General features: G+C 28.5%; 1 protein-coding gene across 2 annotated transcripts in view; it reads left to right on the top strand.

The window, feature by feature from the left end:
* LOC121120034 (RYamide receptor) overlaps positions 1–12,637 on the top strand; it is a 200,189-nt gene that overhangs the window by 98,332 nt on the left and 89,220 nt on the right. The window contains exon 2 of one of the 2 annotated variants that reach the window (XM_040714884.2): positions 5,797–5,927. The exons of the other annotated variant lie outside the window; for it this stretch is intronic. Within the exon in view, the coding sequence (XP_040570818.1) occupies positions 5,798–5,927 (130 nt within the window). The 5' untranslated portion in view covers position 5,797. The remainder of the gene's footprint in view (positions 1–5,796; positions 5,928–12,637) is intronic. 2 annotated transcript variants of the gene reach the window in all.

Below are 12,637 nucleotides of genomic sequence, written 5' to 3'. Positions count from 1 at the left end.
AAGAAAAGTCAGCATAAAGATAGTTGATGCAAATGAATAAGTTGATTCAAAACGTCATAGAAGTGACTTGCTACTAAGCTGCAGCTAACCGAATGTTATTTTCTGAAGGACCAGCGAAATTATAAATATATTGTGTGTTGTTTTTCCACCAACCCTAGTTCTGGGTATAAATTTTGAATGATTATTGTAGCAGTTAATTTCCGTAGTTTTATTTTTTGTTTAAAACATTTAAGAGTTAATATATTGTGTCTCAACATAAAAACAATCTTGAAAAAGAAATTTAAATTAGTAGGGCCTTTTGGGAGCAGTATGTTTAAGACAGCTTATTTTCTGCATTCACAGTCAAATAAAACAAACACAAATTAAGGAGTAAATAGAATAATCATCATCTGAAAACTCTGTGAAGGAAAGACGTTTTTGGTTATTTAACAAAACTGGTGATATTATATTAATTAGTGATGATATGATCCTTTAATATGTTAGTATCATCAGAGAATAGTTGTTGTTTTTTTACCTTGCTATAACTATACTTTCACTTATTAACTTATTATTTTTACAAGCATTACTTTTAATTTATTAACATATTAAATACAATATTCTTCAATAATATCGTAAAATCCTTAGGCAATGGTGTTCTGGTGCATCTAAATTTGTCTAACATAAATTGTACTTTTGTAATTAATTTTCACTTGATATGATCTGTTATAAAAATAAATCTTTATGGACAAGACTCAACTTAAAATTTAAAAAAAAAAAAAAAAAAAAAAAACTCAATTACTTGGTCTTTATACGAATTATATGAGGACACTAGACTAAAAAGCTTCGGGGTGTCTCCAGTGATTTTTTGAAGAAGAAACATGTTCTTTCTTCTGATGTTCTGCTATATAAACTACCCAAGGTTACTAAGTAGGTAACCACTTTGTACTTCTTCCAAAATAATGAATAGTCTGTCATCTGATTAAGCTCTCTGGTTATCTCCCCGACCGAGGCATTAAAGCCAACCATAGATTTCCTTTTCTATATTTGATCTAAAAATTGATTTCGTTTTGATTTGCCCACTAAAAGCATTCTCAGCTTATTGTTTTCTATCATTTTCATACAATTAAGAAAAATATCCCTATCCACAATTTATCTTCTCTTCAAAACAACATTCTTTAAAATTCTTTCTCTTTCCAAAATTTAATTTTTCGTAAATTTACCATTTTTATTAAAAACATCTCCCAAGAACAACATCTTTCTTATGATTGACGTTTCCTTTATGTATGCCAAATATGTTATTCTCTAAAACTGGTTCCAGCCATTTTATTCTTTCTAAAACTTTCTCCGCCAATTCCCAAATAATTACTTCATTCCCCCCCCCCCAGAATGGCTTATATCCTTAATTATCCGTATTATTTTGCATGATCCGATGCCTTTCTCTCCCTCTAGTGTAGTACCCATTATTTCAAGGAACGTTTGTTCAAGTATTTTATTCCATACAAAATCCTTATAAATAATCGTCTTAACCATGTAAAAAACATTGTTTTCCAAAAATCTGTAAATCATAATAAACCTGAATAGTATAATAACTTTAGTTTTGTTAATCAAAAATAAATATATATATTTCTTGATTGAAAGTAACTATAATCGATATATAATATGATACAAGTTATTTATTCTCTAATTAGTTTGTGAATTTACATCAACTAATGAATGTTTTAAATGTGTTTTTTTACTTCAAATAATATTAATTCAAGTATATTCTGTCTCCTTAAATATATTTTCTTAATAAAAATATTGCTCATTTATGAATTGCAGATCTGACTGGAATTACCTGTATTTTAGATGTAAATACGTTTTAATGAATATGAAACTATATTGCACCTAAAGGTTTTAAGCTGAAATAATTAGCACCGAAAGAAGTGCCCCAAAATTGTGTGGCCACAAGCTTTTAGCCTTTGATTTTTGACACTTAAAATGAATCTGAAATAGTCTTTTAAATGAAATTAATGAATTCATCATGCTTATTCATTTCGATAATATATTTTTGATATTTTACGTTTAACTTGCGACATTTCGAATGCGTAAGTTAGCATAATTAGTTGGTAGAAATGAAAAATACTTTATTGAATAATGAAAATATAATTGTGACTCAATTATGAAAACAATCATTCTATCTTGATTATGTACAAATGGGGGAACGCAAATAAAAATAGTTTTATGAAATGAATTAATTCTATTACTTAAAAGTCGTTCCTTTTTTTCTCTATTTGATTTCTCGAATTCTTTTTTTATCAATTTGAGGAGTGAGTATAGAGATAAAATACATTAAGTGATGAAAAAAAAAATCATTCCACACCAAATCGATCAAAAAAGACACATTTTTACTTTTAAGTAAAAACCTCAGAAAAAAAACTTTGTACAATGTGGATATGTTTGTTTGAAGAGGTGATGATTTTCTCGTATAGTTACAAATTTATGAGATGCTTTTGCTTTTTGATCTTGGCTCCATTCTTACAAACAGCACCATCTACATTTGTTTTTGGAAATTTTGCATATAGTTTAATATTGAATAGATACTCAAAAATCTAAAATTTTAGAGGCTCCTAAAGTTCCAGCCTCGAGGCTGTAATCTTGTAAATCCTGTTTATCCTGTAAATCTTTGATGAGTTAATCAAACTCTTGAGCTTTTATTACGTTTGTAGTTTCTTCTTCAGCATTTATATCCGAAACTAAATCCATTCCTCCATAAATATTTATCAATTTGTTTTAAATGGCTTTCGATGATTTTGTCCCTTTTCTTGGACATATTTGGAAGTCATATGACTAACCCTTTTTGTAGGACTTTCTCCTAATGCAGATAAACATTTATTGAAGTCCAAAACTGCAAGTTTGGGATTCCTAGGTTCGTCTGAATCACTTTCATTAGAAGAATTTAAGACCATTGTGTCGTTTTCAATGGCAGTATCTATTTGTGGAGGTTTTTCGTTTTTTAGCTTTTAGCATGGGTGGCATATATTCCTAGGTTCGTCTGAATCACTTTCATTAGAAGAATTTAAGACCATTGTGTCGTTTTCAAGGGCTTGATGCATATATTTCTTGATGTTAACGACCGTTTTTTGACAAGGTCCTCAGGACACAATCGAATATTATTCCGGCTTCGTGTTTTATGTTTATTAAATGGATCCCTACAAACTTTTAATTGATTTAAATAGTTGCCACGCTGATGTCCCATTTTGAAAATGATTTGCCATGTTGAAAATAAATAAGTAACCCCCCCCCCTTTGTATTAAACTCATACAGTATATTTGAATGTAAAAATTATCTTAGCCTATACACATATAACCAATGCATTAGTGAGCCGTGCTCAATTGAGCGCCGCTCAAAATTAAATTCTCGACGGAGACCTGGAGCGCGCTCATTGATTTGAATAACAATCAAGAGTGGGTGCGCGCTTGCAATTTTAGAAGAGCGATAAAATTGACTAATAAAAATTTCTTAACATAGCTATTTCAATTAAACCAAGTATTTGGATTATTATAAGGTATCGCAAATAATGTATGGCTATCAGAAATCGTGTGGGGTCACTAGAACTTGTCACAATACACACTGTTTTGGAACTACTACCCATTAGCACTTTATATTATCTTATTTGCATGTGGTAATGTGAGTTTGATCAATTTAATAATTAAATATTCAAAGATATTTGAATATTTGGCAGAATCGCCGTTCGATCTAAACAAGTCTAAATGTTACCTTCTGATTTATAGACTTATCACTTATAGCGTTGACCCTGATTTGAAAGCAGCCCCAAAACTTTTTTGAAATTAATTAATATATGTTGACGGCCATTTCATGAAAATTTGAGAAAAATTGAAGTATACCATGTTTGAAATTTTTAAAGTCAAATATTTGACCTCAAGGTCAAAGAGATATTTTATTGGGTAAAAGTATAAAATATAGAATAATCAATGTGATCTATCCAATCACGTTTAAATTAGATCGATATCATTAAAAACACAAGAGAAATAGCTGTTTAAAAACATGGGTGCTGGCCTCGAGGCTGGAACTTTAGGAGGCTCTAACTCCTGATATGGAGATCAAAGAAGACTAAAAATGTAGATTTTTGAGTTTCTATTCAATATTAAGCTATATGCAAAATTTCAAACGAATCGGAGATGGTGCTCTCTGACGAGTGATCGATTTGACGTAGGAAGACCCCAAAAAAAAAGATATGGGCAATATAAAGTTGACCAAAATTATTGAATTATAATATTTAGATTTGTTCAAAAACATTGATTTCTTTGCACTTATTCGTGGGTACGATCTGAATTTTCTTTTCTTGAATTCCCTTACTTTCACGTTTTCTAAGCTATAAAATTTTTTATTTGCATAATATTGTGAAATCGATTTAACCTCATCAAAAACTGAAGGGTACTAATTTGATTCAAAAATTCAAATATTGTAATGAGTTTTTTAGACATTTATACCAAAGATAAAGATATATCATGTTTTTTCCATAAAAGGAACTGTCTAAGTATATCTTGTAGGGTATTTCCAAAGATGACAAAAGTTGGGAATTTAGTATGGCCAAATATTTTTTTATTTTGCATTGTATTCCTTTTAACAAGATAATGAACATCAAACGTAAAAAATGGTCCTTTACGAACGTATTTTGATTTAAAAATCTGTAAAATGTAGGGGGGAAAATGGATAATGTTTCTTAAAAATTATCTATTTAAATCCAGTTAAAAGTTTTTTAATTTTTTAAGTATTATAGATTAAACATATATTTTGCAACAATATTCAAATAATTATCTTCAAACTTACCTCATGGTATCAGTATTTTAGTTCCAAACATGCTGCCAATAAATATTTTGTTATTGCGCATAACTCGTATTTATTTTGACGTTTCTATTCATTTTTAATATTTAATTCTTTTTTTTTTGATACCAAGTGTCTCTAATATATTGTTATAAAATACTAATCACTTGACTTTGGGGGTTGACTGATGTGATAAAAGGCTCAGTGGCGTTGATCCAATTCTGGTTATTAAAAATTGAAGTAGCATTGCAATTGAGGTTAATATAATGGTATGGCCGAACAATGAAATCACACAAATCACTTCCATCTAACAATTCCAAAAGACAATATTTATTTATTGGCAGAATTTTTGGAATTGCAATACTCATACCAAAGGGGCAAGTTAGAGAATTTTTTTGAAAATATTCCTTCAACTGTTCAACTGTTTACGTTGTAATTAAATATGTATTATATTTGGAGCTTCTCTTTTTACACAGTTCACCTACTCCCTTATAAAGAAGAGGTTCACTAACGGAAGGTTTATATATACAAAAGTTTGTTTAAATCATAAGCACAAAATAGAAGGACTAATATACATATATATGTACAGTTAAAAGAGGACATTACCTCATAGAAATGAGCATTTTTAAGAGAACATTTAACTTCTCAAATAAATATAGAATATATAAATAAAAAAGTATTGTGGTTATGAAAGGAAAAATAATGGGGGAAGGAGTGTGGAAAGAAAAAAGAAATGTTTCCTTCTCCTCAAACCGTTGATACTACCGACGACGGTTCTTTTCTTTCAATCTCCTTCTCCTTCTTTCTTCGTAGTTGCTTAATAGGAAATTGTTTAGGGAATCTGACAGACATACAGATACTAAAAAACGGATATTTTCTTTAAATAAAATCAGTGAAAAAGTGTCACAAAAATCAATCAAGGACGACAATAGATACAAGGCAGTGGAAAATAACATTATTAAATAATACTTAAAACTATACAATTTGTTTCAGAATGGAGAATATTTCTTCTGACACATTCAACCAAACAGATTTACAAATCAATTATGATCTTGATTGCTATGGACTATCACAAGATGAGGACACGCGATGTTTGAATAATTATCTATATGCTGTTCCGTTAGGTAAGAATTTTCCCTGTAAAATATACAAATAAAGACTATCTCGTTTTCAACAAATATTCTTGTAAATGTAACTTTTTTTACAAGAAACATCAAAAAATAAAAATTAGCAATGTTTGGCCGTATTAAGTTAATTTCGGGGAGGAATAGGCTATTTTAATTTATTTTTAATAATTTTATAAAAATAAAATTGGCCTTTTGTTCGTCCCTTATACAATTTTATGAGTCTCAAACTATACGATTTATATTTACTAGAATTTGGTTCATCAGTTAAACAAGCTTTACACCTTGTTTTTATTGTTTAAAGGGTTAAAAATCTAACTTTTCCTTGTTGTATAAAAGTTCAATAAATAATGCACTAGTCAACAAAGGACTTAAATAGTGGATCCTGATTATCTTTATTTTTATTAACATGAAAATAACCATTCTACCCCTAAATCTATGTTTTTATAGTGAACAAAGAGCAACATTTAATTTAATATCAATACACTTTATAACATAATAAATACACAAAGTTTAACCAACAAGTTTTAAATAGCTCTTGTTATATTTATCTTCTTAAAATAATATTTATATTAGCATATAATGATGTTACATGTCTTTACTTCAAGAGAAATTATAATTTTCGTCGTTGTACTCAAAAAGAAGGAATTTATTGAACAATGCAAGGGTCATTTTTTGTATTTAGAAGACGGTTCCAAAAAAAATTGAGAAATGAATAAAAATTTTTTAATATGGAGACATAAAAGACAAACTGTACTTTTTGTATATTTTTCAAGGCAAAAAATTAAGTTAAATATTTTATATATTAGAAATATATATTTTCCTAAAAAAAATTTTGTAGGTCACAAAATCATAAATTGAGAATTATTAAGATAATTATTATGTTTATATCGGTAAATTATATCACAACACACTATCATTCAAATCTAAAGGGATAAAGTATTCAAGTGTATTAATTTTTGTCATCAATTCTACTAGGTTAATTTTTTTTTGTATAATGCATGATAAGCTACGAAAATTACACACCTTAGACTCCTTTAATTAATAAAGACACATCACACAATATTTTAACTGATAAACCGAATACTAAAAAATATATTAGGTTGGGCAAAAAGTAATTTTTCAAATTAGTATATCTTCTTCATTTTTGGTCACATTGAATCATACGATAAAGTGTTCTAAAGGTGTGAATGTGAACTACAAACGCTTTTTCGGAGTGAATTAGCTTAGCTAGTTCAGTTGTGAATGATCATGCATTGATTATGGAGGTCTCAAAGAAACAAACTTGCCATATTTAACTCCTTTCTTACCTGAAAAGGAAAAACGGGTCGTAGTCGACCAAGAAAATTTGCGATGTACACGAGGTCGATACTCTTTCGATTCATGTTGCACAACAGTGTTTCGAACGGATTTTTTCCCCTCTCTATTGTGAACAACTTTACTTTTTGAAGCCGGAAATGAAACAGAAGCTGCCAGCGTTGGTGAATAGGAGACAACAATAAGTCATAAAGACAATGCCAGGCCGCACACATCTTTGATAACGCTCCAGAAGCTTAAGGAAGATTATTTTGCATCCCCCATGTCGCCCGGACCTGTTACCAAGTGAATGCCACATGTTTTTGTCTTTTGTTAACGCGCTAATAAAAATAAGTTATTTAAAATGAAACTCATTATTTATCAAAAGTTATAATTTCATTTTTGAGAAAAATTGAAATGTCTGACATAAAATTACGAAAAAAAAAATCAAACCCCTTTTTCCCTCTCTTCAAAAAAAATTATTATGCTTCTTCGGCCTATAACGGGCACTAAATAGATGAACAGTCAGAGTTTCTTGAAATTATAATCTTGTTAAAACAAAAATAATTTTTTTTTTGAGTCGGTCAAAATTGAAGTTATTTTATAGATAGAAAACCAATTTATTTATTTAAAAGGTATTATATAATTTTTGTAAAGATTGAAAAAGCTTAATCTTATTATCAAAAAAACAAAATAGTAGATATCAGTAAGAAAATTTGAAAATAGTATTCAAATCCCCTCCATCTTCAATTTTTTTTAACAAACTCCCTGCCTATAATGGCCACTAGATGAATAACCTGTTAAAATTTTATGATTATTTGATTTAATAATCTTTCTCTTGTTAAAAAGAAAATGTTTTATTTTATAAAAATCGGTCTAAGTCGAAGTTTTTGAATTTTTTTTAAATCAATATTTTTTTAGTTTTTTTCGGTTAGTAATTGATAATAATAATTTGGGCTCAAAATTTAAGGTAATAACAATTGATCAAAAACATTTCAGCATTTTAATTATAATTATATTTATTAAGTTATCTTACATACATTTCCCACGAAATGTGTCTATTCATACAAAAACCCGTAAAATGAAAAATAGTATATGGAAGCTATTATTGTTTCCTTATTCTTTTCTATTATTTATATTATAGCTAAATCACAACTTCAAAAGATTTTCTGTCAAAAAAAAGTTTGAATTTGATTGATTTTTTCAGTTTAACTTTAATTTTCTTAAATAGTATTTACTAAATTAGCGATGTAAGGCTTCGTGAAAATGTATTGAAATTGAATACACTTAATTCGAATATTTCAATAATTATAATAAGTAGTTAATGTTTTAGAGATAAAATGATTCGCCCCAATTTAAATATGTTTCATATCCAATGTATTTTATTAGTAGTAACATAACATAATATTTCTTTTTTTCTAATGTTAGATTTTGCCCTTAGTTCCTTTTTAAACCTATAACTTGTGAAATGGGATTAAGTTGCTGTACTACCCTGTCTTGGGGTACCTAGTCAGTGCTTTGTTTCACTCTTCAACTGAGCTATAAAGCCATGTGACTAAAAAAAGACCAAGAAAACAATTTGGTAAATTTATGAGGATACTTTTTTGTGCAATATGGGTGCTGACAGTACTCGGAATTACTTTTTATATAAGTTTGTAAATTCAATGAAGTTACTTATTTCATTGAATTTACAAACCTACAAGCTATTTTGGGATTCTTGTTAAGATATTTTGCTAAAAGCTTATATTTTTCTGACTGCTAGTTATATGGACAAAAGTATAGTTGTTGTAACCCTAGAAAAAGTTATTATCACCTACACCTGTGTTTACGACTAGAAAAGTAAAAATGTTGATGGTGGGATTATCTTAATGGAACTCATTTGCGTAACATATTTGACCCAATCTAATTCATAAAAATCTTACTAAAAGCTCCATAATCCTTTAAACACATAAAAACATACAGAACATAGAACCAATTAAACAAATTTATCAATAAGATATTTTCCAGAAATAAGGAAAAGAGTCTATATTGCAAGTCCTCGTAGAATCCAAATTTTTTGTTCAGAATACCATGTCCTTGAAATACTCTTATGGATCAAATCCAGTTCAACTACTCAAATTTTTTTCACATATATTTTATTTGAATAATTATTGATTTTAGTCTTAAGACTTTTTTAATGGTCACAGCCAAATTTCATTATTTATAGTACATATAATTTATATATCATATTTTGCTGCAATTGTCATTTTTTTCATTCTTCTATGTAAATATGTTAACTATTAATAAGACTTTTTTCTAAAGTAAACTAATAAGTAAAACCCTCCCCGTTGGTAGTACTATGTAGTCAATAATCAAGTATTAAAAAAAATTAAAAACTTTCGTAAAGATGGCAAAACTATCCTGGGCAAAGACAAATATATACATTGAGACTACACAGGGACTCCGATTCGCCGTTCGACATAGTAAGGATATAGTAGATTAAAATCTTGAGTCTACAGGAACAAACCCCAGTTATGTCAACGTTAAGAAGTAAAGTTACAAAAAATAATTGAGATACCAGTGTCACAAAATTTGAATTCTTATTAAGCTTGCCAAGTGCTAGTGACAAGACGAAAGAGAACCATCAAAGTTCTTGTTTATTTTTATTTTTGGGGGATAAATTACCTTTTCGTACGAGCTCCGTCCAGGAAGGAATTCAACTCGAGTATCAAAGTATTACTCTATTTTATTTTATCACCGGGTATTACTGTGTGTTGTAATTTCAAAGTCATATGAAGCAAAAAAAACGTGATTGGTCAACTATTTATTACACCATCAGAGTAAATCACTGTTGAATATTATTTCTCTAGGTGAAATTCACAATCATTGATATAAGAAAAACTTACAAATATGACGTCATAATATACCCTTTGTGTCAGTTAATATCTTTGCTCAATTATTTTCCCATCTTTTTCTATAATACAGGACATTCCATGTTGTTGTTCTTGAATGTAGGAAAAGGAATGAATGATCCCTAAGATTATGTTCAATTATATACTTGTTACTTTTTCTTTTTGTTAATCGCTTAAACCTTAAATTATGTTTGAATATTTAATTAATTATAACAATTCTAATTTTATTTAATTAAAAAAAAGACCAAACCAATCTGACATTGAAAAAGGATTTACAAAAATATAAACTACTATTATCAGATTATAAGACAAAGAATTTGTTTTTATTGCTTTCAAAAGCAAGAATCCTATGTTACAGTTATAATAAAAAGCCAATTTTTATATTAAAAAAACGTTAATAAAAGGCTTTAAAGATCTTTTTTACTATATGATGTTCATTTGATATAAAGCTAATTGATACGTCTTACTAATGTTTTTTTACAATAAATTATATCAACTTTGAGGAATATTCAGTCTGCATAACTGAATCTGACTACAACAATAAATTATCATATAATCCAAGAACAACTTGAAATTTTATTTAATGAGTCATTATATAATTAAGTTATAATCTATTCTATATAACTATTATTAGCTACCTCCAAACAAATTCTAAAGATAGAGTAAGTTTTCCTGGTCTAAGTCTCATTCATGTTTCCTAAGATGCAATAATAAAAGTTTGCACGTGATCCACATTCCTTTGAGAGATTTGGCAAGCACTCTATTATATGCAGTAATGCAATGCATTCAGATCTGGTAATGATGTGCGTCACATGGAGGCAGTCCAAAAATCACATAAGTTGGACTCAACACAAACTATGCACTTTAAGCTGTCAAGTAAAGCAAGATGACTGAAATTTGTCCTTAACTGAATAAACAGTGACACAGGAAGACCCAACTGATTGGCAATGTTCTTGGGCTTCATCCCCGTACGGGTGCAAAATCAGGATGTTGTTTTGTTTGTTCCATTACTTAAATTAAATTAAAACATTAAAAAAGTTATTAGCAAATTTTCTTCATAAAACATCGGTAAAAGTTTCAAATTTGTATAGGGGATTTCACCAAATTCCTTACCCACAATTTAGCACAATTTCTTCTCTTTATTGTTATTATTATCCTTATGTAGTAATTTTTTTATTTTCGAAAATAGTTTATTAAGTGAAGTGTAATAATAAAAGTAAAAAGGGATAAATTATGCGTGATTAATGAGTCCTTAGGGTTTCAGTGAACCCACCTTTACTCTACTCCCTGCTCTCCATTTTAAACCTTTATTGCTTGTTCTGGATTTCATCTTCTTCTAAGAAAAACCGGAGTTGAACATGGAAAAGGGATGTTTTACCTTTGATTTCTTTCTTTGTAACACATTAATATACCAGTTGACAAAATTCGAACATTTTTTCATTTCGAATAAAATGGATTGCTTCTGTTTTCTTTTAAAACTGTAAATATTGAAAACATATTAGCTTCTTAATTACAAAATTGTTAAGGGCAAGAATAAGATTCAATATAATGTAAGATTTCAAAAAACAAATCAATCGTCATTATAAAAACAATGACAATCCAAATTGTTTAAATTTATAATTGTGATAGACATTACCAAAGTTTGATAAAATGATGTCCATTTTGTTAATAAAAACTTATTCAATTTTATTTCTTATAGTCATCCTTATTGTAAGATAAATACATAAATGTTTCCATTTGCTTAAAATATAATCCTTATATTATAGGGAGTTTAATTTTTTAAGCATATTTATTCTAAGCCTCATTATATCAACAATTCAAATTTGTCACTTGCTTTGATAATGTTCTGAACAGAATAACAATGCTCTCTCCAAATTACTTCGAAAATACCAACACTTTTATCTCTGAAGTAATTTTTTTTTTTTTTCATAATTTTGGTGATTGAGAACAATGAATGACTACGCCAAATACTTCAATTCAGTCTCAATGGTATGGATAAAACCAGTGGTGTAAATAATAAATCAACCGCGAAAATATTATCCATTCATGGCATTTACATCCTTTTTTATAAAGAAATTTGTACGCACAACTTATATGTGTACTGATGAATGAAATTGCTACACATTTATTCGAGTTTATCATCAATAAAAACTGCATAGTAGATACAACCAATAAAAAATGCAAATATTAATATTTATGTTTAATGTTATACTCACATCTATCTATATTCATATTTTCAAAACTTATTTCACATCTTCATTATAGATCAAATTCATATTCCATAGTAAATATAATTAAAGAAAAAAGTAAAGAGCCACTTGATTAAATATTCAGAGCTGTATTTGAGTCCAGCTTTACAGTGTTAAGGTCAAGTCCGAGTTCTGATGCTGTCAATTTCTTCGTTCCTAGTAGAAGTTTTCATGGTTAGGATCAATGGTAAAATAGGTATTGTTGGAATCTACTTGTAGTCTCGCCCAAGGCAAGATATCCTTTTCCACAAGTTCTAACTCAATCTTTGAGAAC

Source organism: Lepeophtheirus salmonis, chromosome 6 (assembly GCF_016086655.4).
Source record: "Lepeophtheirus salmonis chromosome 6, UVic_Lsal_1.4, whole genome shotgun sequence".
Lineage (NCBI taxonomy): Eukaryota > Metazoa > Arthropoda > Copepoda > Siphonostomatoida > Caligidae > Lepeophtheirus > Lepeophtheirus salmonis.
The sequence above is the reverse complement of the archived record's forward strand: the minus strand, read 5'-3'. Positions and strand labels throughout refer to the sequence as shown.